This window comes from Aquarana catesbeiana, linkage group LG05, assembly GCF_042186555.1.
Source record: "Aquarana catesbeiana isolate 2022-GZ linkage group LG05, ASM4218655v1, whole genome shotgun sequence".
NCBI lineage: Eukaryota > Metazoa > Chordata > Amphibia > Anura > Ranidae > Aquarana > Aquarana catesbeiana.
Window position 1 is genome coordinate 41,599,393 of NC_133328.1, and position 26,961 is coordinate 41,626,353.

The following is a 26,961-nucleotide window of genomic DNA, read 5'->3' on the forward strand; positions in this document are numbered from 1 at the left end:
GCCCGCAATCCAAGGTTTTGCTGTATATATAAAATATGCAAATTGGTTAGAGGGAAGCTTCAGAACGGCAAATCTGTTTTTATTACAAATTACGTGAGCAGACTGCAGTTCCTCTTTAATGAAACGCAGTGCCACATCGCAAAAAAATGGCCTGGTCAGGAAGGGGCGGTACACCTTCCATAGCTGAAGTGGTTAATTCCTATGATCATAAGCTCCACCTAGTGGCTAAAATGCAGTATAGTTTTCTGAAAGACCTCAATGGCATTTTGGCCACTAGATGGTGCTGACGATCAAAGGAATTATTCTATCACAGAAATATGGGGAACATTTGTCCAGCCTCAATGAAAGTGTGCGACATTTGACCGACAAAGGTTGTATAATTAGACAACTAAGTGTTTAAATACACTTTAATTTTTAGATTTATGATTTGACTTTCTCTTACCTAAAATGTTTTGCTTCTTCTGAATTCTTGCATTTTGTCCCCCCCAAGACACAAATAAAAAGACAATCAGCCCAGAGGAATTCTGAATGCCTCTCCATAAACATAATTTTGTGATTTCCGAACGAAGCCACAATTGCAGCCTACACACACACACACACACACACACACACACACACACAGTACGTCATTCTTTAAATGCAGAGCTTAGTAAACCTCAGAAAAGGCTGAGCGATCCAAGAATGTCTCCCCTTTGCTTTTTTGTTTGGTTCTCAGCTGCTGCGGTGAGCGCAGGATTCCCAGAGGACGACTGCCTATTAATTAAAGCATGTTTATGGAAAAGTAAGCACTTTTCTCCATTCACACAAACTTTCTCAAGTACTTCGGCAGTGGAGTGTTACACAACACACGGGTCACATAACCTATTAACAATTTCATTTCAAAAGCTGGAAGAGGCTGCGAATATACAAATTATAGCACCTCCTAAATTTCCCCAAATAGTTTGTGGTGTGCGGCCATCCTGGTATAAAGTGCACCCGTACTCAAATAAAGAGAAATAAGCCGAGCCTATGGAATAAAGGCAAAGTGTGCCGCATTGGCAGTGATTTTTGAATATCACATGGTTAGCGATTATGTTCACTTATGTGCTTGTTGGCTTTTCCTTAAAGAGTAACTCCGCTTTTGTCGAGAAAAATCATTCCCCTCTGGGTGATCTATGTACATTGCAGGGATTTTAACAAACTTTGATGCAGATTTCTACCTTTTGTTCTTCTGGAGAAACAGCTGTTTGTGTCCATGTTCAAAATGAATGTGAATGGGAGTGATTACCGTATTTATCGACGTATAACACGCACTTTTCCTCCCTGAAAACTAGGGAGAAATCGCGTGTGCGTGTTATATGCCGATCCCTGGTGTCTCTGAGGGAAGAGGAGGAGCGAGCGCCACTGGATTACACAGAGCTGCGATCTCCTGTGTACCCGGCACTCCGTCACGCACAGCCACGCCTCCTGGCCCCGCATTGGGCCACTGTTCTGTCTATCATATGAGCAGGGCCAGGAGGCGTGGCTGTGAGTGACGGAGCGCCGAGTACACAGGAGATCGCGGCTCTGTGTAATCCAACACTGGCGAGGCTGCAATGATGGGAAAGGTGAGGCTGCAGATGGGCACTGAGCAGGCAACATTGTTGGGCAATTTAGTGGCTGGAGATGGGCACTGAGTAGGATGCATTGATGTGCAATTTAGAGGCTGCATTGTTGGGCACTGAGCAGGGTGCATTGATGGGCACTAAGCAGGGTGCATTGTTAAGCAATTTAGTGGCTGCAGATGGGCACTGAGCAGGGTGCATTTATGGGCACTGAGCAGGGTGCATTAATGTGCAATTTAGAGGCTGCATTGTTGGGCACTGAGCAGGGTGCATTGACGTGCAATTTAGAGGCTGCAGATGGGCACTGAGCAGGGTTCATTGGCGTGCAATTTAGAGGCTGTAGATGGGCACTGAGCAGGCTGCATTGTTGGGCAATTTAGAGGCTGTAGATGGGCACTGAGCTGGGTGCATTGATTTGCAATTTAGAGGCTGCAGATGGGCACTGAGCAGGGAGCATTGATGTGCAATTTAGAGGCTGCAGATGGGCTCTGAGCAGGCTGCATTGTTGGGCAATTTAGAGGCTGCAGACCCCTGTCTCCGGGTCCTGTCCAGAGGCTGCCAGCCCAGGTACCAGTTGCAGAGCACACAAAGTTCAGGGGTGTCTTTCTGAAGATTTATTGCAGCATTTGAACACTGCCAGGTAGAGGGATGAGGGTGCAGGGTACTCTGGAAGTAACCCCTGTCTCCAGGTCCCGTCCAGAGGCTGCCAGTCCAGGTACCAGTTGCAGAGCACACAAAGTTCAGGGGTGTCTTTTTGAAGATTTATTGCAGCACTTGAACACCGCCAGGTAGAGGGATGAGGGTGCAGGATACTCTAAAACACATACAGGTACAGGAGGACAAATTCTCAAGCAAAATTCTTGGTAGAGGGGACAACTAGCTAATCTGAGACTCTGTAAGAGCAGTCACAGTTTATGTAGCAAACTCTTGCATCCAACCCTGAAAGCACTCCTGGATCTCTAGGAAAGGTCCTACTCACAATGTCCAGACACAAGCTCCCAGCCAGCTTCCATGCAACACTCTTCAGATGATCTTTCACAGGCAGTGTTTCCAGCAAGTTTCCTTAAGTCCATGTTTCTCTAGGCCCTCAGCCAAGCACATGCTGAGGCGTTTTATTAGCGCTTTGGAAACACAGGCTGCCTCCCAGGGCAGAGGCCCCATGAGAGAGAACTCTGGACAGACCCTTCCAAATATTTATCTTCTCCCTAGCCACACCTTCTGGGCCTATCTTCCAGAAATTGGCTGAGGTCAGATAAATATTCAAAACCCAGTGGCTAAACCTTATACTCTATCTCTGGAAGCTTCTTCCAAAGGCAGGCAAGATCAATCAACCACTAGGCTTAGGGAAATCCCCTTAGGTTGAAGTTTGTCAAGCCAGGTGGTTGCCAACAGGGCCACCACAGCAGGAATCGACAGAAATTTGCGTGAGGTATGATCAGTAGAACTAGTTGCTTACACTTCTGCGCTGTTATTACTTTAGAAACTTTTTAGGCTAGATATGATTTGCTATTATAACTGCTACATCACAGGGAATTACAGAGTTTGTCCTAAACATAAAATATTTGGAGTTCAGTAATAAAACTGATGTACAATGCCTGTGAGGGGCAAACACAAAATCTGGAACGATCTGTGAATGCTAAATACAGCATCTGGCCGACATTCACAACCTACAAACAATGCACGAGCATCCTGTACCCTTTGTGTGAATTACAGGAACACAAAATTCCCATTGCAGCTTGTTAACACATATGTACCCAGCACTGACACACTGAACCCGGCAATGACAGACTGCAGCTTGTTAACTCTTATAGACCCAGAACTAACACACTTGTATGCAGGTGCAGTCTACTTTCTAGACTGCAGGTGGCACTTAACTGCAGCGGCATTGCAAAGGAAGAGGAAGTCAAGAGGAATATGGTTCCTCTATGGTTACCTGGGTCACTGGGGAAGTGATCTGAGTGGATGCTGGTGCCTCATGTGACTAGCAGCCATCTTGGAACAGGCAGAGTCTATTTAAGACCCTGGCTCCCAGGCTTGGCATTCATTTAACAAGTGAAGGGACAGGGCACCCATCTGCCAGGGACAGTCAGCGTCAGGGAGAGTTTCCAGATGAGTAGGGTAAGAGCAAAGACACAGCATCCTTCTTGGAAGCCTCCTCATTTGAGTACGGATTAGCCAATCCGCATTTCACTCCTCAAAGGCAGATGCTGTCGGTGCACCCAAGACCTACTGTTATATTCTTCGCTGCAACGTTCTGTGAGTGCACCTGCTCAGGTTGTCCTCCTGCTGGATAGTTTGGTTTTATTGAACTTTACATTCAATACAGTTCTTTTATTGCAACTGGATTGAGTGTTTACTGCCTCTGCACCTTCCCACACACTGCAGCTTGTTAACACTTATGGACCCAGCACTGACATTACTGCAGCTTGTTAACATCTATGAAGGCAGCACTAATTCACTGCAACTGTTAACACATACATACCCTGCACAAACACATTGCAGCTTGGTAACACATATGAACCCAGCACTGACACTTTACAACCACCTACAGACCGCCCACTGTGGATTTACGTTGCTACTTTGACGTTAAATACCGTTGTTATGGCAGCAGATAGCTGCCATAACCCCAGGATTTTCTTCAATGGGGGGGTGCGCTTTAAGATAAAAGTGGTCTCTGCGGTGAATTTGCCGCAAGATCACTTTTATCGGCGGCGGAAGAGGTGACCACCACCCTCCCGCCGAGTCCCGGTCATCTCTGCCGCTTACCGGATCCATCAGTAGTGGCGGAGACCATCTGATCCTTTCCGAAACGGTGCGCCAGGAACAGAGTGTGAATCCCTCATTTACTATAGCAATCTCGGCGCACTGGAGAATGCAATCTGTGCACCACTATGGACATGGCACACGGCATCTTCAATTCAATATTAAACAGAAGATGAAGGCTCCAATATTATGGGGTGATGTGAGGAAGTTTAGTAACAACTGCCCTAGTAACAAACATGCCCAAAATAGAATGAGAAAGTATGCAAGTACGTTTAGAACTGCGTGAGATGTAAGCAGAGTACATGCGCAAGCGGCTCTTGCGCTCGTTCAAATGCATTCACTGCGCGGCCAAAATCTTAGTAAATGTTAAGCAAATGCGTGCATGCAATTGTGTGGGTTGAATAGGAGCACCTCTAAACTTGTCAATTTTTTTTTTTTACGCTGGTTCACCCTTATGTATTTTTTTAAGGAGATTTGCACACGGGTCATGTTAGCACGTTACGTTGCCAACGTGTAACATGCACCTTGTTAAAATTATGAAAAAACACTCTCGCTCCTCTAGCTCCTCCTAAAAGGGCTCCTAAAAGGGCATTTAACCTTCCCCCTCGAATGCATATGATTTCCATGGGCTAGCTTTTGTTTTTAAAAGAGAACTCCACACTCCACTCTATTCTCCAAAGGCTGTGAGCTGCCTTCACCAATCCAAACCACGTCATTTTTCAGAGCATACAATAGGGTCAGCTAAGAAGGGGGCGAGAAGAGCGAACGCCCAACCCCCCTCCTGAACCATACAAGGCCACATGCACTTAACATAGCTGGCTGCCTTTGGGGCATGTTGGGCTCAGCCCAATACCAACCACAAACCACCTTGTACCCACTAGTTTAAAGGGGATTTCCACATTCCATGAAGCCCACTGTCTGCAGCCCCCCACAACCCCATCCTAGGGTTGTTTGGAAGAGGCTCTTGTTCCCCTTAATATGGGAACAAGGTGGCTGACTTTTAGGGTGCCCGAGCCCCTCCTGCCCCCAAGCATCCACCCCCCCCCCCCCCTTTCATGGGCTGGCTTGCTGTGTGTTTGGCTAGGGGTTTGTTAGTGTGTGGGAGGGGCACAATATTTTTTTAGTTTGGGGTGGTATTTTTCATGTGGCGGTTCTCATTTTAAGCCTTAACAGCCCCAAATGGCCTTGTATGTCATGAGGGGGCAGGCAATTTTTTGTTGTGTGTTAAAATCTTGCAGCTGCAATGTAGATTTGTAAGTTTTTTCTAAAGCCGTACATCTTTGAAGCAGCATTTTGGACACATGCTACAGATGCACCACTTTACAGGCAGAGTAAGCCCAAGTTACTAGCTTTTAAGCAATTTTGCATTTTTAAAAGGCACTTTTTTTTTTCATTTTTGGGGTTGTCCAAATTGGTGACATTGATATATGTCCCTCAGTGTAAGTCCTGGACCCTCATATTCATTTTAAGGCCAATAACTAGAAGATAAGCCAGCCAAGTGGGGACTAGCAAAATTAACAAGTCAGTTGCCATAGACTGCAATGGTGTCTGTTATATAACTTTTGCCCATGTTAGGCTCTTTGTTTTCCCCCCTGGACCGTGGGGTGTTTGTCTCATCTGTAATTTTGTAGCATGCTGAATGATGTGCTTCATTTTGGACAGGGGGTGTCTTATTTTGTGCTAGCTGCATTTGTGTTGTTCTGGGCATGCCCAGGGACTTTGATTTTTTCCTGTGGCTTTTGGTGTTTAGATTTATTTTTTTGTGTGTGAACAGCACTTGGATTTTTCTGGGCATGCTCAGCGAGTGTGTTTTTTAAGTACCCATTTTGAAGTTCTGTCTCTAAATTGGGTGAACTTGCATTTTGTGTGTTTCATGGACTGTGCATGTGTTTTCAATTGCCTCATTATAACGCAAACCTATGTTATATAAAACTTGCAGATAGCATTCTTCACCTTGCCCTGAAAAGAGGTGTAGGTGTGTGTGTGTGTTTATGTCTTTGCCTTTGCAAAACAGATGTGTTTTAGAGTAAGTCTTTTTACTTTTGTTTAATTTTTTTTTTGGGGGGGGGGGATATTTTGCCTTGAAATATTTGTGATTTTGTCAATGTGTATCGTTTGTAGGTTGTTAGTTTCACTTTGATTTAATTGTCTGTGCTGCATTATTTTGCAAAATCTTCCTGAAGCTGTTGTGACGACTAAATGTTTAAATCCTTAAAGTACAGAAACTATCCGGTTGTGGGCGCAGTCCTTTTAACTCCTGTTTTTTTCCTCTACAAAATGGAAAGACCTCAAAACCATATTCTTTTAGTGTCGCAAATTAACAAACATGCATGTGTTTTTTGCTTTCCTTGCTCTTTTTCCAAGTTCTGTTTTGTTGACCAATAAAATTTGTAGCAAATGTTTATGTTTTATGTGTTTTGTTCATTTTCATGCAACAGATTTCCCAGCTGCAGCTTAACCAGGCTTATTGGCATGGCCAAACAAAAAAAAGGTGTGATTTGTCTAAAAGCTACTTTCCTGGTGCCTTCATGGCAGCATATGCAAGGATTGTGTGTATGCTGCCATGAATAGGCACCAGGAAAGGAAAATTTTCCATCTTAGCGCAGTGGTTCTCAGCCAGTCCTTAATGTACCCCCGACAGGACATGTTTTTGGGAATTTATCTTGGCTAAAATAGCTGGCCAAAATACCAAGCCATTGACTGATTTAAAGCACCTGTGCAAGATGAAGGAAAACCTGCAAACATGGCTTGTTGGGGGTACTTAAGGACAGGGTTAAGAAGCACTGATTTAGAGCACTGGGCTAAAATCTAGCTCAAGACAATCCTATTCTAATTGTGGGCATTTGAGGGAAACCAAATGCTAGAACCCCTGCTTGTCTTTTTTAGGTTAGGCTTTGTGTCCCTTTTCTGAAAATTGGCTTCACTTCCTGTCACATAGCCAAACAGAAAGCGAGGGTAAAACCCTACCAATGTCTTTCCTTGGGGACACACAGGTCAACCTAACTAGTGTCCCCATTAGGCAAATTGCACTCTAGCACTTTGTTGTGTACAGCCCAAATTATTAGGTATAATCCACTCTGCAATACAAGTGTACTTGCTGTAAATCTTAGGGAAAGCACTGGTGATTTTATCATCTCTTCATGTAGAAGCAGAGATGCTGTTTTTTTTTTTTTTCCTTGCATGTCCCCCTCGGATCGCCAGCAACTGCACTTCCAAGTGCACTTGTAGTGCAAAGTAGATTTGCCTTTAGTAAATAAACCCCAAAATCCAAGATGCCTACTAATTTGTGCTGTACAGAGCAAAATGCTAGAGTGCAATTTACCTAATGGGGAAACTATTGAGATTGATCTGTTTGTCCCCAAAGAAAGACATTGGTAGGGTTTTACCCTCACTTCCTGTTTGGCTATGTGACAGGAAGTGAATAAATTTCAAGGGGAAAGTGGCAAAATGTGATGCATTTCAATGGCCCATTTAGACCTTTTTTAATAGAAAACACCAGTTGCCTTTCACTAGAAACATTTGTTAGTCCAGTCCTGGAAATCTGCTTTACTATTCATTTCCCTAAAAATTGGGTTCCTGCAGCTAAATGCGCAACTGCTGTGTATGTGAGATGCGCAACTGCTGTCTGCGGGAGGTACCCGTGGTGCATATCTGGTTCCCAGAAGCAGTGGCCAGCACACAGGAATGACATCACGCCCCTACAGGAAGTTGCTTGTACTGCTGCTAATTTCTTCCCACCACCATGCCCTGCTCACTGTTCTTGGAGGAAGAGTTGATCCTTATTCGCAAATTAAGATAATTTTTTATTTATTTTTACATGCGGTGGTGTTTGTGTGGGAGGAAACCGGAGTACCTGAAGGAAACCCATGCAGGCACAGGGAGAACATGCAAATTCCAGGCAGATGGTGTCGCGGGCGGGATTCAAACCAGCAACCCTTTTTACTAATAGGTGAAAGTGCTACCCACTACACCACTGTGTTGCCCAAATATATATCTTTAGATGTAGGTTCTTGTGCCCACCAGCAGAGAGGAGTTGGGTAGATGCCACACTGCCAATTCTGGAGGTATAATAATGGTCTAACACGGGGGTCTTCAAACTATGGCCCTCCAGTTGTTCAGGAACTACAATTCCCATCATGCCTATGAATGTCAAGAGTTTTACAATGCCTCATGGGATGTGTAGTTCCGCAACAGCTGGAGAGCCGTAGTTTGAAGATTCCTGATCACCCTAGCACGTCTTGAAAGAAGGTGGGTTCTCATGTGCCTTATATAATGCCCAAGAAATCTTGTTTGGAAAATACAAGTGGGTCATGGCACATCTACATTCCAAATTAGGCACTTAAGATGGTCATGCACTATGCAATCTTATTGGCCAATCTCTGTCCAACTCGATATTTCGGCAAAATAGGTAATAGTAAGACGCACTTGAACAATTAATTCAAATTATAGGAAATCAATCAGGCTCTTGCACTAAATCCAATTTATTTAAGATCTGATTGCAGTGTATGGTCACCTTTAAAGATCAAGATCTGAAAATATACATTTATTGGGTTTAGAAACACTTCTCTGTTCTTTGTAATGTATTGAAAGATTTGGGTAAAAAAAGAAAAAAAACATTTCAAAGGTATATTAAAAGTGATAGGCAATTAGTAGGTGTTCTCAGTTAATTAACCCTTTTAAAGCAAATCTGAATCCTAACAAGACACATCCAATGAGATGGAATTAACCAATTGTATTGGGCGTGCGCTCTTATCAATGAGAAAAACGCAGTTACCCTAGCGCCAGTTGCAGTTTACATACGCGGGTATTTATCATCGTTATTTGCACTTCAAAGTGCGCTGGTTCGCATGTTCGGTTAGGGACTTTTCCAGCGCACCAATTAATGTAAGAACATTTTTCTTAGTAAATCAGCGCCATCGTCTCCAGCTTATTTGCAGCTACTCCTGTTCAGATACTCTGCCGTAAAAACATTATATTCTCACCGTAACCGGCTTTCTTTCTTCCTGTTCGGCTCGGCACCCCAGGATCTCAGATCATATCACAGCGACTTGAATAAGTAAATCTCCCACAAAAAAAAAAAAAAAAAAACACTTCCATCATCTTTTGTATGGCTACAGAGCCATTTTTTTCTGTAGTGCTTTCTTCTACGGTTTTGTTCCGTTAAACCTGTAATTGCCGCCCAACAAAAAGGCTCATAGCTTAGCTTGGCGGGTTAGCCAATTTATGATGAAAATCTCAACGAGGGTGCATTCACGCTGTTAAAACAATACTACGGAACGGAATCCGAGAGTGAAATAAAAAAGGATGATAAAATTCGGTCTTAAGATTTTGTTTTGCATACGCGTCGATGGCTCATCACGTCAACATCATTTTAATGAGGGGAGAAAAGCAATCCTGGAGTTTCATGATGGGGAACAAAGTAAACCAGCGTGCAATTCAAAGCTTCATCTCATTCCGGATGCTATAATGCAGCCCGTCATATAAAAGCCCTGCTCGTGTGCGGTCAAAAATTGCGCGCTGCTGTCATCCTATTGTGGCGCATACACTGCGTGTTACAATAAGATAACGTTGTAAAGGATTCTGCCAAGTGCAGATATCTCATTAATGGTATTGATGGACGGGTTTGAACGTTGGGTAAGCATTCAGAACTTCAATCAACCAGCTAGATACACAGATGAATACATCAGAGGACTGTTTTATCTGCAGGCATGTTTGCGTTTCTGGTCAGGTGATATACACACAGATAACATAGCGAGGAGGGTGACACCATTTTCTCTATAGCAGCTAAAGAGGAACTGTGGCCTCATCAGAGCTACTAGAACCTCAAGGGCCGTGATGGCGAACCTTGGCACCCCACATGTTTTAGAACCACATTTCCTATGAAGCTCATGCACTCTGCAGTGTAGTTGAGCGTCATGGGAAATGTAATTCCAAAACATCTGGGGTGCCAAGGTTCGCCATCACTGCTCTAGGGCATCCTCATCTTTGCTTAACCACTTCAGCCCCGGAAGAATTGGCTGCTCAATGACCGGGCCATTTTTTGAGATTCGGCACTGCATCGCTTTAACTGACAATTGCACGGTTGTGCGACGTGGTACCCAAACAAAATTGACGTCCTATTTTTCCCACAAATAGAGTTTTCTTTTGGTGGTATTTGATCATCTCTGCGGTTTTTATTTTAGTTTAATTAAATCTTGTACTTTTATATATCAAAACTGAATAAATATATTTTATAAAAAAAAAAAAAAAAATAGATTGTTGCACAGAGCCTGATGAAGAGCATGGTAAGCTCCTAACTGTACAGTAGCATTTCACAGTTTTATCTTGAAGTGCAAATCAGATAAAGAAATATTTTTGCATTGGAGAACGTGCCCCATCATTTATATATTATATATATATATATATATTTATATATATATAAAATTTACACATATACACACACACACACACACACACACACTGCATTCAGTGTAGCCTATATATACGTATGGATTTTGGGGGGGACCACCACATCATTTTTAAAATGAATTTGGCGTGGAGTTCTCCTAATATCCATACCAGACCCAAAGGGCCTGGTATGGATTTGGAGGGAAACCAATGCTGTTTTTTTCAATGATTTTTTTAAGTATATTGCCGGAATCTGGCAATACATTACAGCCGTGAGCAATTTTAAATGACATTTTTTTCTTTAGTAATGTCATTTTGCTGCGGTACTGTTCTAAACATGGGGAAAATGCGCTACTTTACAGGCAGACTAAGGGGATCCCCCAGGCACAATATTTAAAGGAATATTTCATTTTTATTGTTTCACCTTAAGCATTCTTATAATCACTGCTTCTGAAAGAACGGCCGTTTTAAAAACTTTTTTTGCATCGATAAATGTCCCCTGGGGCAGGACCTGGGTCCCCAAACACTTTTTATGGCAATAACGTGCATATAAGTCTTTCAAATGAGCACTTTTGATTTTTCACATCCGTGTCCCATAGACTTTGTTCGCATGTTTGCACAAATTTCGCAAGTTCTGGTGCAAGCCGAACCGGGGGGTGTTCGGCTCATCCCTAGTCATTTGATACATGGTGTATATAAAGTTGTGTAATACAAGACTGGGTAAAACAGAAGAATAGGTAATTACAGTGCACATTATACTGTCTGGCTTGAACAGGAGAATTATTTACCTGAGCTTCTTTTTGATATGTTAGAAAAGTGGACAGCCTATTGTATAGAGGGGGAGGGTTGTGTGTGGTAGGTGAGTGGAATGTGTAGGAAGGGTCTGTGGAGGTAGGATATGGACATAACTTAGAAAACTTAGAAAGGCATATTGGGATTAGGTTCAGGAGATGATGAAGGTCATTGTGAAGGATGTAGTAGGGAACAGGGATAGAAGGGGGGTGGAAGCTGTGTGTCCCATCCCTTCCCCTCTCCACCATGGTCAAACACCATTGACTACACAATTCTTGGGAGCCCCTAAAAGCCATCCAAGCTACCCAGGTAATCAAGTAGCCTTCCTGCTTATCATGAGTTTCAGCAGTCAAACAACCCATTTGTACGATTAAGCCTGTGACCCATTTGGCTAGAGATGGTGCATATTGGGTTTGCCAATGATGCTGAATAACCACTCTGACTGCCGTCATTCTTTGTAGAGTTAATGGTACCAGGAGGGACAGATAGCAGGGATGGTCTGGGATATTTGGAAATCATGAGCCTGTCCCCTGGTGGCAGAGAGAGAACAGATCTCCAGAACCACCTAATGGGGGGCATACCCACCAGATGTATGTCATGGTCCCTACATCCTCTGGGCAGCACCGGAACATATTGGGGAGAGAGATGGAAATTGTGAAGGATGATGGGGCATCTATGCCATCTGGTTAAAATATTCATGCCTTTCTCCTGGGTTTTATTTGCAACAGATAAACTGTGTGTGAAGCTTTTTCCCATTCCTTGGGGGGCAGGGTAACCAACTTCTTAGACCACATTGACTCGTAATTAGTAAACCTGGGATGGGGGAGAGCTGTAAAAAAGACTCAACGTCATTTAATTCAGGTTGCAAGCCACTTACCAACTGCTTGCTAGGCAGGAGAATCCCTAACAATCATTGGGATTTCAAACACCCCAGACCCACCCCAGGAGGTACTTCACTCCCACCCCCACCCTTAAAGACAATCTTACTAAAGAAACTAAGATTTGTATACAAATTTACTTCAGATGTCTAAAACTAAATATGTTCCAAATTACATTCACAACCCTTGCAATTTTACAAGCTGATAGAGCCAAATTAAAATCTGTATGGTGATTTTATTAAAGACTCTTTGCTATTCATCCTCTAATTAATCCCTAATTACCCACATTACTTTTTAATCAACACCCCCGTCTTCCCTTAATTTTTTTCAATGTTCTTTTAAGCTTACCGTTAGCAAGTCAACTTGTTTGCCTTCATTTAATTGTACTTGTTTAACAGTGTACAAGTCAAAAACTGCACCTCAGTAAAACATAAAAATAGCAGAACTAGATCATACAAACTTTCCCAAGTCAAGTTGGCAAGAGCTTTTATCTACTTGCATATGAGGAGAACCATTTTTTAGTCCAGTGCCTCATGATTTTGCATTGGTTGCATGTCTTCTCATTACATTTTTTGCAAACGGCGCTCCCCAGATGGCAAAGATAAATTGCCACAAATTTGTGGCAGTGTTGAATTGTAAGGGCTCTTTCACACGGGGGATCCGTATGTCCGTTTTTCATCCTTCCGTTTTCGGATGAAAAACGGACATACATGTATCCCTATGGAGCGTCGGATGTCAGCGGTGACATGTCCGCTGACATCCGACGCCGCTCCGATCCGAAAAGTGTAACGGAGGAAAAACCTACTTTTCCATCCGTTTTCGGATCGGATCGGGTGACGACGGACACTACGGTCCGTCATCATCCGATCCCCCATAGGGGAGAGCGGCGCTCTGACAGGTCCGTAGCTGCACAGCGTGCAGCGATGGACCTGTCATCTTTCTGCTCAGCGGGGATCGGCGGAGCGATCCCCGCTGAGCCAGCGGGTGTTCACGGGGCGGATCATCACTGATCCGCCCCATGTGAAAGAGCCCTAAGTCTGTTAACTTGCTTCACATTTTCACTGGCAAAGTTGTACACTTGCAGAGCACTTGAAGCACAAGTTCTAGTTGACACTTTTCCAATTTGTAGCAAATTTGCTCTCTAGCAAGAGTAAGGTTGCAGTGGTGAGTCTATAGCAAAAGCTCTGCAAGTCACAGTGACCGCTGCGGTATGTGCACAACATAACTGAACCAGAAATTGCAACAGCCTTGCAGAATGTTTGCAAAGAACGTTGATCTGGAGTCATGCAATGCGGACTTGCTGCAATTGTGCAACAAACTTGTGAAGTCTGGAAAAATTCTAGCAATGGGTTAGCAAGTCATTTTCAAACTTGCAGCACAATTGCTTGCTATCTGAGTCATTAGTGATCTAAAAAAGTTCCATATGTTTATGGAAACAACTCCAAGTCTCAAAGCCTTTTAAAGAGAAATTTTTGTTTACAGCATTTAGCTAAAAAAAAAATAAAAATAAAAAAAAAGTAAAATAACTTGCAAAATAATTTTGCCTTTTGCACAATGCAAATGTTGGTGTATTTCTTCAGTCTAGGAAACCCAGGTGCTGCATACAGCCACTCATAGACATGAATGGCTGCACACGGCTGTACTTTGGTATATGCCAGCGCTTGCTTAGACACAAGTAAAGCACATGGGCGTATGCAAAAAAATAAAAAAGTTTTATTCTTGGAATACGACCATATGCTATACCTGTTTTTAAATGAGCAATGGCATATATCAAAACACAGCGAGGCATGGCCATTCATGTCGATGGATGGCTGTATGCAGCACCTGAGTTTTTACAAGCAGGAGAAACACACCAGAACTTACGTGGCACAAGCGCAGGCACACATATGCAAGAACTGAGTCAAAGTTGCAAAATCTGTACTCCAACCTAATTTTTAAAAAACAACTTTACTGGTCAGAAAGTGTGGGAAAATTATTATTTTCTACCGAAAATACATAAATACAATATTTCTTCCAAAGCAAAACCACCAAATAAAGCCTTACTGGTAATTCCATAAATGATCCATAAATGTAAGTATCTTTGCATTAAAATCATCTGGCGTGCAAACAGGATAGTCTTCCCAAATCTATCAGTGCAAAACAGAGGAGTCATTGGTGAGAGAAACAGACGTGTACGGTCTAAGTACAGTCTTTGGAACCTCACCTTTGTCTGGATTGGACTTACGCAGAATTTGAACATTCATTCTTAAAGTATTATCACTGTACAACAGGATTATATAAGCGGAAGAAGAGATGCAGCCTGAAGTGCTCGCTCTTTCAATGGCCTGACCTCATGATGTTACCATGTCTCCCACTTTATCAGTGCACATATCAGCATCTAATAACACGTCCGATCATAATAAGCTACTATGCTCCACAAAACAGAGAAAATTTTTGCTCAACAAAAATACTATTTATGTTGGGGAAAGGCTGGTCATGGGATTTGAAATTTCTTACCTTCCCTGATTGCAGTAAATGGAGTACCCTCTTCTTCTTGTAATCTTATCACCTTTAGCGCCACAAGCTTTCCATTTACTCTGAAAATAATAAAAAGTAATTTTAGCAACTGGCAGCTGGATAACAGGGGCGGGGCTTATAGCTGTTTTGGGCGTGGCTTAAAGTGCTGAAAATTAAATCAATACATTTTTATACCATCATGTGTGTGTGTATGTATATACTATGTGTGTGTGTAGGCGAAGACTTTTGTAGGATGGCCTAGTGTCAAGAAGGGCAGAAAAGAAGCCACTTCTCTCCAGGAAAAGCATCAGGGACAGACTGATATTCTGCAAAAGGTACAGGGATTGGACTGCTGAGGACTGGGGTAAAGTCATTTGCTCTGATGAATCCCCTTTCTGATTGGGGCATCCAGAAAAAAAAAAAAAAAAAAACAGGTGAGTGCTACTATCAGTCCTGTGTCATGGCAACAGTAAAGCATCCTGAAACCATTCAAGTGTGGGGTTTGCTTAGCAGCAGGCCCAGACTGGGATAAAAAAAAATAGGCCCGGGCATTTCAGACTGAGCAGCCTATTTATTTTTTTAAACCAACTTTCAAATAATCACAACTACTGTTTTCTTGGTGTCTTTTAGTTATATTTAGCCTGCTTCATAAGGAAGTAGAAAACAGAATCTGGCTACGCACATTGCGTGAGCGATTCTGTTTTCTGTCTTCCACTGCTGGGTTTTCACATTACAGAGTCAGGTGGACAGAGAAGATAGGGGATGCTGCCAGTTGGAGGCAAGGATAGAGCCAGATGGACAGAGATGAGGGGGGATGCCACCAGGTCAGGGGGGGGGGGGGGGTGGAGCCAGGTGGACAGAGGAGAGGGGGGATGCAGCCAGGTGGTGGTGAGGATAGAGACAGGTGGACAGAAGAGAGCAGGGGATGCAACCAGATGAAGAGGACAGAGGAGATGCAGCCAGGTGGAGGGGAGGGCAGGGTGAAGGTGAATGCAGCCAATGCAGCCAGGTGGAGGGGAGGACAGGGTGGATGCAGCCAGGTGGAGGGGAGGACAGGGTGGATGCAGCCAGGTGGCGGGGAGGACAGGGTGGATGCAGCCAGGTAGCGGGGAGGACAGGGTGAATGCAGCCAGGTGGCGGGGAGGACAGGGTGAATGCAGCCAGGTGGAGGGGATAACTGGGGGGATGCAGCCAGGTGGAGGGGATAACTGGGGGGATGCAGCCAGGTGGAGGGGATAACTGGGGGGATGCAGCCAGGTGGAGGGGATAACTGGGGGGATGCAGCCAGGTGGAGGGGATAACTGGGGGGATGCAGCCAGGTGGCGGGGAGGACTGGGGGATGCAGCCAGGTGGCAGGGAGGACTGGGGATGCAGCCAGGTGGAGGGGAGGACAGGGTGGATGAAGCCAGGTGGAGGGGAGGACAGGGTGGATGAAGCCAGGTGGAGGGGTAGAACAGGGTGGATGAAGCGAGGTAGAGGAGTTACACACCAGTGGTAATGTCCTGTCCCTCTATGGAAGCCTTCATCCCCAGTCTCCCCCCCCCATCACTCCCTCTACCTGGAGGGAAGTTCTTACCTTGGGGGATATATAATAGAATCACTGGCCCTTCCTCTATGGCTCGCTCCACGTATCAGTCATTAAGCAACAATCTGTGTCATTGTAACACCTGTCTCAGGATATGGGGTCTCCTCACAGGCTGCAAGTCACAGCTCAGGCAGGGGAGGGGAAAGCCCTATCTTTTGTGATCATTTTCCCATTTTCTTCGTAACTCCTGCTCTCCTTCTGCTTAGTGGTAAGCAGGAAAGAGAAGTATTCACTGTATTTTTTATACCAGGGATGCTTCATGTAGGTATTTTATTTAATGACTAGGAGGTTCCTGAGAGTAGTCTTCGCTATGGGTACAAATACATGTTATAGTTTCAAAATGGAGCACACTTTCTTTGTCTATCCCCTCTGTCCTGTTCTCTCTCTCTTTCCTACACTCTGTGCTATTTTCTGTTCTATTTTCTACCATTATATTCTTTATCTGTGACTCCCTCATACCATCTATTGTCAACCACTGCAATCTTTCTGCCATTTTTTGGTCTGTTTCTCCTTTTCCTGCTGCATCTTAGGGCCTGATCACTTTATATCGCAGTGCATTACAACACATTAAGGCACATTGTGTTAGACAGCCTACTCAAAATTAAGGCTTGAAAAAGTGTGATTGTTTTCTTAGTACTGGCCAATCCAATGCACATAACATTTATCTCTGCCCTCTGTTCTCCACCTTCTTCTCTCTCCAATTCTCTCTGTTCTTTCTGTGCCCCACCATCCTTCAGTTACCTCTCTTCTATTATCTGTCCTCTTCTGCTCTCTCTATACCCCACCATCCTTCTGTGATCCCACGCCCATCCCAATCCCACTCCCATCTTCTACCCTTTCTGTACCTCTGTTATCCATCTTATGTCTTCTGCCCCGTCTGGACCCCACCATTCCCCTGTTATCTCTCTCCTATCTTCTGCACTTTCTGTACCCCACCATCCTTCTGTGATCCCGCTCGCATCTTCTTCCCTTTCCGTACCTCTGTGATCCATCTTATGTCATCTGCCCTCTCTGTACCACAGCTTTCTCCTGTGATCCATCTCCAATTTTGCCCTCTCTGTACCCTACCATCCTTCTGTGATCTCACTCCTATCTTCTGCACTTTAAGTACTCCACCATTCAGAGGCGTAACTAGAACCTTCAGTGCAAGAAACCATGAAGGGGGCCCTTCGCACTGATCCCGGGGCACTTTACTCCTATCGTGGGACCCTTTATTAGGGTCCTGCAGGGGGCCACCTTCCTGCCCCCACGGTGGCAGAACGCCAGAGCCCAGTCGCAAGTGCAGCCCTAGTAGTTCCGCCACTGGTGTCAGTTTTTTATATTGCGGTTTTATTTTTTTATTATTTACCATTATATTTTATTTTTTTACAATTTCATTATAATATGTTTTACATATTTTTTAGGACCCCCGTTGGGGAGGTTTGGTGAAATATCAGGGGTCTAAACAAATCCCTAATGTCTCACTATTGGGACAAAAAGTGACTGAGAACAGATTTATCAGTCCCTTTCTCTGCAGCCTCAGCTGCACAGAATGAATGAACAGGAATATCTCTGTACAGAACTATCTATTCATTTCTAAACTGAAGTATAGTAAACACAGTTTATTATGCCCCAGCTATGAATGGATTTTTAAAAAAAAATCACTGACTTTATTCATTAAGACATGTTACCAGTTACCAGCCGCTTCCCTACTCTCCTGACAGATCCCCTGCAGCAGCCACCGGGAGATGGGAGGGGACACGGCAGTGCTGCGGGGGGGGGGGGGGGGGGGCAGGGAATCACACAGGGGCCCGGGGCAGCAGGACAAGGATAGGGAGATGGTGGGAGCGGCGTGTGGAGGAACCAATGTGTTCCATTTCCCTCCTGCAGCCGCTGAATGTCTGCGCAAGGGAGAGGAGGAGAAGAGGACATTCAGCGGCTACATGGAGGGATCAGTTCCCTCCACATGCCTCCACACCCGCCTCCCTCCTATTCAGGCTTACGGGAGGGGGCGCACAGGTCCCCGGAGCATGGGCCTGAGTCACAATGGTGACCCCTGTACGCATGCCCCTGCCACCATTCTTCTGTGATCTATCTCCCATCTTCTGCTCTCTTTGCTCCCCAACCATTCCCCTGTGATGTCTCTCCTGCATCCTGCACCCTCTCCCCCCCACCATTCCCCTGTGATCCCTCTCCTATCTTCTGCTCTCTCTGTACCCCAACCATTCCTGTGATGTCTCTTCCATCTTCTGCCCTCCCTGTACCCCACCATTCGATTGCGATCTCTCTCCTTTCTTCTGTCCTCTATGTTTTACACCATCCCTCTAATTCTTCTATCTTCTGCCCTCTGTATACCCCACCATCCCTCGGTGATCCCTCTCCTATCTTCTGCCTTCTCTGTACCCCACCATTCCGGTGTCATCCCTCTTCTATCTTCTGCCCTCTCTGTAAGAAAAAATTGGATAATTTGCGCTATATAAATTAGTGAATGTGTGGCCAAATTGCCACACCAAAAACTCTAAATGCAACCAATATTAGTGAATGCATAAACCATCTGTGCAGTAATATATCACCATTAGTGCAAACAAATGTCAAATAAAGTCCAAGCATAATAAATGTATTGGAAAATCATTGTGAATGGTTAAAAAAAATGTAGTCTATAAGAAAACCCCCCAAAAAAAAAAAAAAAGTGAAATAGCAATCCCGGGTCTTTCAACCGCATGGAGCCTTGGATGTGTGGAACCACCACCAACAGTAAGAGCCTGGCCGCTTACCAGAACCCCATGACCCCCCATTACAGAGGGTCTAAGAGGGCTTTTGAGATCCTACTGGTCCGGAGTTCCCAGGAACAGAGATGGAGATCGGACCTGGAAGGGCGTCAGGTGCTGGGATGGAGATGGATGGGTCCACAGGAAGGGGGCTCAGCCCTTGAGTCCAGCCAGTGAGGTAAAGCTCACATGTGTAAGCAATTTTTTTGCCACTGCTTATCTAGTACAGGGTTTCTCATCAGGGGTGCCTTGACAGCAGGATATTAAAAGCTTAAAACAAAGAAGAAAGCGAAAAAGAAGACACTCAATCGTTTCAAGAGGACCCACGGGCAAAATGATTAACTACAAATTGACTCTCCTTACTAAAATCTTCATCAGTAAGTCTGGATAAAAGTCACCTGCCTCTCCCTCCCTAGCCTGCTCTCTACCTTTTAGCAGTAAGTAAGTCTGGATAAAAGTCACCTGCCTCTCCCTCCCTAGCCTGCTCTCTACCTAGCAAAGGTAGAGAGCAGGCTAGGGAGGGAGAGGCAGGTGACTTTTATCCAGACTTACTGACTTATGAAGATTTTAGTAAGGAGAGTCAATTTGTAGTTAATCATTTTGCCCGTGGGTCCTATTGAAACGATCGAGTGTCTTCTTTTTCGCTTTCTTCTTTGTTTTAAGCTTTTAATATCCTGCTGTCAAGGCACCCCTGATGAGAAACCCTGTACTAGATAAGCAGTGGCAAAAAAATTGCTTACACATGTGAGCTTTGCCTCACTGGCTGGACTCAAGGGCTGAGCCCCCTTCCTGTGGACCCATCCATCTCCATCCCAGCACCTGACGCCCTTCCAGGTCCCATCTCCATCTCTGTTCCTGGGAACTCCGGACCAGTAGGATCTCAAAAGCCCTCTTAGACCCTCTGTAACGGGGGGTCATGGGGTTCTGGTAAGGGGCTAGGCTCTTACTGTTGGTGGTGGTTCCACACATCCAAGGCTCCATGCGGTTGAAAGACCCGGGATTACTATTTCGCCTTTTTTTTGGGGGGGGGGTTTCTTATGGACTAAATTTTTTTTAACCAGTCACAATAATTTTCCAATACATTTATTGCGCTTGGACTTTATTTGACATTTGTTTGCACTAATGGTGACATATTACTGCACAGATGGTTTATGCATTCACTAATATTGGTTGCATTTAGAGTTTTTGGTGTGGCAATTTGGCCACACATTCACTAATTTATATAGCGCGAATTATCCAATTTTTTCTTGTTTATGTTATGTGTTTGTGTCACATTTAAGATATCGCTGCTTTTTTTCACACCTTTAAACACTTTGAAGCGCAATTATTTTCTCTTTTTTCTGCTACTCTCTGTACCCCACCACTCCGCTGTGATCTCTCTTCTGCCCTCCCTGTACCCCACCATCCCAGTACGATCTCTCTCCTATCTTCTGCCCTCTTTGTACCCCACTATTCCCCTGTGTGTGATCTCTCTCATATCTTCTGCCCTGTCTGTACCCCACTATTCCCCTGTGTGTGATCTCTATCCTATGTTCTGCCCTCTGTACCCCACAAACCTCGGTGATCCCTCTCCTATCTTCTGCTCTCTCTGTACACCAACCATTCCCGTGATGTCTCTCCTACATCCTTCACCCTCTCTGTACCCCACCATACCTCTGTGATCTCTCTCCTATCTTCTGTCATTCATGCTTCCACCATCCCTCTGTGATTCTTCTATCTTCTGTCCTCTGTATACCCCACCATCCCTCTGATCTATCTCCTGCCCTGTGTGTACCCCACCATTCCTCTGTGATCCCTCCATCTTCTGCCCTCTCTGAAGCCAACAATTTGTGATCGTTCCATCTTCTGTCCACTTTCGGTGCTCTCTTTTATATGTAGTTCAATACACATCAAGCATTTTGCAGGTATAACCTGTAATGTCTAAGCTGCCTAAATCTCCTCATATCCCTGAACAAACCTGCAGATGAACGCCATTTATTATGTAGATTGCTGTTTCTGCAGACTAATTAGCCATATTTCTCTGCCGCAAATAATGTTTAAATATTAATTTACTTTTATTTCTGTGAAAAAAAGTTTGGCTAATTGGAGTATATTATTTTAAGAGCTATCCTAGGCAACAAGTAAAGTCAATTAGTGGCATGCTGATGAATTTCCAGAAAACACAGCTGTAAAAAGTCCAAAACAAATTACCTTTATCTAAATTCAATGTAATAAAGTAAAGGCAAATTCCAGATAGCTTCTTATATGTGACCTGAGTGGGATCTGCTTCATGTTGTGCAACTTACTCTTGCTTTGTATATCACCAATCAGATTCAAAATCCCATGGTAGGCTTGGATGCGATTGCCAATTGTAAGCATAAGCGAGTATGAGTACTGATACTTTGGTATATTTAAAGTCTATTTATTTTTTATTGGGTGTTTGTGAATCTCTCTCCTACATTACAAACAAGTAATAAAAAATGGGTTCCCAGATTTTCTGATTACTGCCAAAAGTTAAAGTAATTGTTATTTTAAAGAAAAAAATATGCATTTACAAACATGTTATACCTGTTCTATGCACTGATTTTGTACAGAGCAGCCCCGATCCTCCTCTTCTGGGGTCCTCCACTGGTGCTTCTGGCTCCTTCCCCTGCCTAGTGCCCACCATGGAAAGCTGTTTGTTATGGGGGCACTCTTGCAGGCTCGCTCCTGAGCCCTGCTCTGTGTGTCTATTGACACACAGAGGGTGCCTCACCCCCGCTCTCTCCTCACTGGCCGTGATTGAAAATAGGAGGTAGCCAATGTCTCCCGCTGCTGTCTCTGAGCCTATGAGGAGGGAGAGCGCATAGAGAGCTGCTGCTCTAGTGCACATCGCTAGATCACGTTCGGGATCTGTTAGGTATGGGGGGGCTGCATGCAGGAGGTTTTTTACTTTAATGCAGTGCGTGTATTAAGGTAGAAAAACTCCTACCTTTAGAACCACTTTAAAATGGAACCTCACTCAAAAAGTGAAGTGGTTTGCCCCCTCTCCACATCCTGTAACTGAGTTACAAGTTTGTTTTTGTGGGGAGAAGGGAAGCGAGCACTGATTTTTAATTGGTGCCTGCTTCCACTTCCACAATCTTCACCTAGGTGAGGATGGCATCCCCTTGCCCTGTCCCCTCCCAATGCAGGACCATCCACAAAGTGCTGACCGAGCTTGCACATGAGCAATGGGAAGTCAGTTGTAGTTTCTCAGGAAGCCACAGCCGGCTCCCTATCCAAGATGGCGTCACCGGCCACTAGCAACCGTAAGAAGGATCGGCTACGGGAGGACATCGCTGGATCCCAGGCACTGGTAAGCAAGTACCTGATATTTGTGTTTATAGCTGCTGACTTTAAGAAAAATAAAGCTGAAGTTCCTCTTCAAGCTGGAAATACACTAGAAGAATTTATTTGAAAACTTCTGTTTCAGGTTCGTTAGACTTTCTAATGCCCCATACACACGGTCGGATTTTCCGATGGAAAATGTCCGATCGGAGCGTGTTGTCAGAAATTCCGACCGTGTGTGGGCTCCATCGGACATTTTTCATCGGATTTTCCGACACACAAAGTTGGAGAGCAGGAGATAAAATTTTCCGACAACAAAATCCGTTGTCGGAAATTCCGATCGTGTGTACACAAATCCGACGGACAAAGTGCCACGCATGCTCAGAATAAATAAAGAGATGAAAGCTATTGGCCACTGCCCCGTTTATAGTCCCGACGTACGTGTTTTACGTCACCGCGTTCAGAACGATCGGATTTTCCGACAACTTTGTGTGACCGTGTGTATGCAAGACAAGTTTGAGCCAACATCCGTCGGAAAAAATCCTAGGATTTTGTTGTCGGAATGTCCGAACAAAGTCTGACCGTGTGTACGCCCTATAATTGTTCGTGAGATAAAATTGACGCTTGTTTTTGACTGCAGCAATGAAAAAATTTAAGGAGCAGGATAGAAATTTGTTCATTCAAGAAAAATGTTCTAATGCCCAGAGGTGGGGGACTTGAGTCACATGACTTGACTTAAGTCGGACTTGAGTCACCTATTTGAGGACTTGCGACTTGCTTGACAAAATTAAATAAATGACTCGACTTGACTTTGACTTGTCACTAATGACTTGCGCCTTGACTTTGACTTGGGCTATTTGACTTGCAATGACTTGGCACCCCCCCCCCCCCGAAAATATTACCCACACACTCCGCCCACCACCGCCTCTGAGCCAATCAGCATTTGCCAAATGCCATTGGAGCTGTTCAGGGTAGCGGTAAGAGTTATGTCAGTCCCTGCATCAAGCGCACCTGTTGACCGTGTGTTCAGCCATGGTGGGGTGATAATGCGACTCCATCGCTCACAACTGAGCGAGAAAGTACTTTCCAATTTATTTTTTGCAAATGCAATGCATTTTAAGTGGCTATTCTCATCACCATTCAAGTGTCCAGATGTTGGCATTGTGTCAAGTTCAAACTTTGAGCTTAGTTATTTTCCCCCTCAGCAAGGACTACATTTTTTCAGGCTTGTTGGCCATTTAATTGCTGAGTGTTCTGCTCCTTGTCGGCTGTTTGGGCATTCAAAGTGTTTCTTTAATATGCCAAGAAAAAAGCACTAAGCAGTTTTGTTAATGTTGAAAATAAAACAAAACCTTTCCTGAAAACGGACTTTTAACGCATTTAAAGGTGGAAATGGGGTAGATCAGTATTTTGACTTAATTTGTAACTTGACCAAAATAAAATGACTTGACTTGCTTGCTTTTCACCACAGTAACTTGGGACTTACTTGGGACTTGCTTGTGACTTGAAGGTTAAGACTTGAGACTTGCTTGTGACTTGCACATATGTGACTTACTCCCATGTGTGCTAATGCCCTGTACACACGGGCGGACTGTTCGACCGGACTGGTCCGACGGAACGAATCCGTCGGACAATCCGACCGTGTGTGGGTCTCATCTGACCTGCAGTGGACTTTTTCGGTCGAAAATCAGACGGACTTTAGATTTGGAACATGTTTCAAACCTTTCCAACGGACGCAAGTCCGGTAGAAAAATCCGCTCGTCTGTATGCTAGTCCGACGGACAAAAAAACGACGCTAGGGCAGCTATTGGCTACCGGCTATCAACTTCCTTATTTTAGTCCGGTCGTACGTCATCACGTACAAATCCGTCGGACTTTGGTGTGATCGTGTGTAGGCAAGTTCGTTCGTTAGAAAGTCCGTCGAAAGTCCGTCGGACCTTTGATGCCGAAAAGTCCGCCCGTGTGTACAGGGCATAACAGTAAATGTCATTTTTATTCGGAAAAGTCCATTCATTCATAAATGCTAAAAGCAAAGGACATTTTGACATTTGTACGAATGAGAATTTTCATAGTAAATGTTCCTTCAGAAATCTACTAGTGTATGGCCAGCTTTAGTTTGGAGGTCTATGGTGCTATAGTAATGTCTGGGTGACGACTGAAGGTTGGTAAAACAGGAAGGCTTTGTACCTCATATCCAGCTCAAGGCTTGCTTTTGCATGGAGAGACTTTATTTGTTCAAAAAAAATAAAAATGAAGAAAATTTAGGAGGCAAAGTAAAAAAATTATATACTATATATGATACAGTCTGTCAGCAGTTTTTGTTTTTCCCCCAAAACAGATTTATTACTCGTTGATTCTGCCAGTAAATTTGTTGGTATTCAACTTGCTTTAACAGGGTGGCAACGCTGTTTTTTCTGCAATAAAATGGCACAGCAGTGTTGTCACCCTGTGGACAGGGTAGTCTTAGATGGGCATGTTGTTTTAAATAGGAAACAAAACACCTTTAAGCCTATATTCTGTTAAAACGTTTTAAAGCACTTACATCAACTTTTTTTTTTTAAATGGAAAAAATTTGAAGTCATATGATAACTGAACCAGAGGAAAAGAAAAGGTGAATATCGCCAAATAAATGTTATAGTTTTAAGGTGCGATCATCCCTATGTTTTTACGCTCAAACATAGAACTAAATATAGCACAAAAGAAAGATTCATTACACAAGATTTGTTTTTATAATAAAATGTAAATAATAAATTATTACAGATTATTAAAACCCAAGTTTAGTCAAAAGTTTTTTGTTTTTTTTTTTAATCAGCACAAGGGATGGTACCTACAGTCTGAGGATTGCCCTTGTGCTATTGGCTGAGGTTTTAGTCACATGCACTTGTCAAGAGTGCTGACTATGCCCAACCTTTCTGCCCCTCTCCTCCATTCATAGAGGCTGTACTATAGTTTGCATGAATGAAATGCAATCTATGACTGGCGGATGGGAGAAAAAAAATGAAAGATCCAACTCTTCCATTCATAGATCACATCTCATTCAAGAGAGAGTGGACAGAACCGCTGCCCTCGGGCACAGTGCTTAATCAAGATCAGGCAAGTATAAGGCAGTGTTGCCAACCGTCAGTATTTTTAGTGGCAGCCAGTAAAAAACGGGCACTTTCCTCCTGTCAGTAAATGTCAGTGACAGGAAAAGGTTGCCAGTAAAAAAGAGTGCCTGCTACAGTGTGTTCGGGCAGCGTCAGCAGGGGGCGGGTCTGGAAGAGGCGGTACCTGAGCGTGTTGTGTGATATCATGGTGCAAGGGAGCCGGAGCCTAGTGTGTGGGTCTGCGGGACGGGAGCAAGGCAAGTCGGGAGCGGGACTGTCATGTCTGTTTGGATTGGAGTGATCTCAAGGGACCACCTGGCATGGAGAGAGACTGTGACTCAGGAGGGGATGTATCGTCTTGGTGAGGTGTCATCATGATCTGTGCAGCTGCACACTGTTGTTAGTGTCACAGAGTCAAGTTCATGTGTGTGTGCCACCCATTCTAATTTCTTGCCCTCCTGAGTCCTGTCCCCGAGCTACTTACTTACTTTATCGAAAATAATATAAGTATGTTTTTTGCCTAATATCTACCTTAAATCACATTGCTAATTGCATAATGTACTTGTTTGTAGCCTGAAAACTGAAATGTGCACTTAAAAGTGTAATTTTTTAAACTTTTGGAAATGCCAGTAAATTTTGGGTGTCGTGTCAGTAAATTTCCATCGGGTAGGTTGGCAAGTCCGTTCAGACACGGGGCCGTGGTCCGGCCCTGCCCCTCTATCTCCACATTGGCTCACAGACTTTAATTGACAGCAGTAGGAGCCAAGGGCGCTTCGCTGCTGTCTCAGCCAATGAGGAAGGAGAGTCCCGGGCAGCCCAGAGTCTCATGCAATATCGCTGGATTGAGGGGGGCTCAGGTAAGTCTTAGGGGGGCTGAAGGGGGCTGTTGCACACAGAAGTTTTTTTTTATCTTAATGCATAGAATGACTGACTAAAGACTGACTTTACAACCCCTTTAAGGTAAAAAAAAAAAAACCTTAAGCCTTTAGTACCACTTTCAAAACAACAATGGGTTTCTTATGTGCTTATGTGTTTCTTGTGCGCTTCTAGTCAGAAAATTGGGATCTAATGGGCTAGCGGTTTTCATTCACAAAGACAAACATTTTAGAATTACCAGTATCACACATGAATATTGGAACACAGATAATCAGTAAGACTTACTTGCTTTTGCCTTTATACACTGTAGCATAGGAGCCTTCTCCTAGTTTTTCCAGTTTTTCATACGAGTCGGCCTTTCCGAATTTGGGACTCGTTGGCTGAAGAAGAGAAAAAGACAGAAAGTCATTAAAACAAGAAATATATTTCGGCTGATGTTCATTATGGTCATGTGATTGAAATGGTATAAGATGGTTTCCT

The 26,961-nt window shown here is 44.1% G+C and overlaps 1 protein-coding gene across 4 annotated transcripts in view; it reads right to left on the reverse strand.

Annotated features, from left to right (window-relative positions):
* Nucleotides 1-26,961, reverse strand: part of CDK14 (cyclin dependent kinase 14) — a 678,339-nt gene that overhangs the window by 457,999 nt on the left and 193,379 nt on the right. For all 4 annotated transcript variants that reach the window (XM_073629653.1, XM_073629651.1, XM_073629654.1 and 1 more), the window contains 2 exons: nucleotides 26,767-26,861; nucleotides 14,900-14,979 (listed from right to left, as the gene is read on the reverse strand). In XM_073629653.1, the coding sequence (XP_073485754.1) occupies nucleotides 14,900-14,979; nucleotides 26,767-26,861 (175 nt within the window). The remainder of the gene's footprint in view (nucleotides 1-14,899; nucleotides 14,980-26,766; nucleotides 26,862-26,961) is intronic.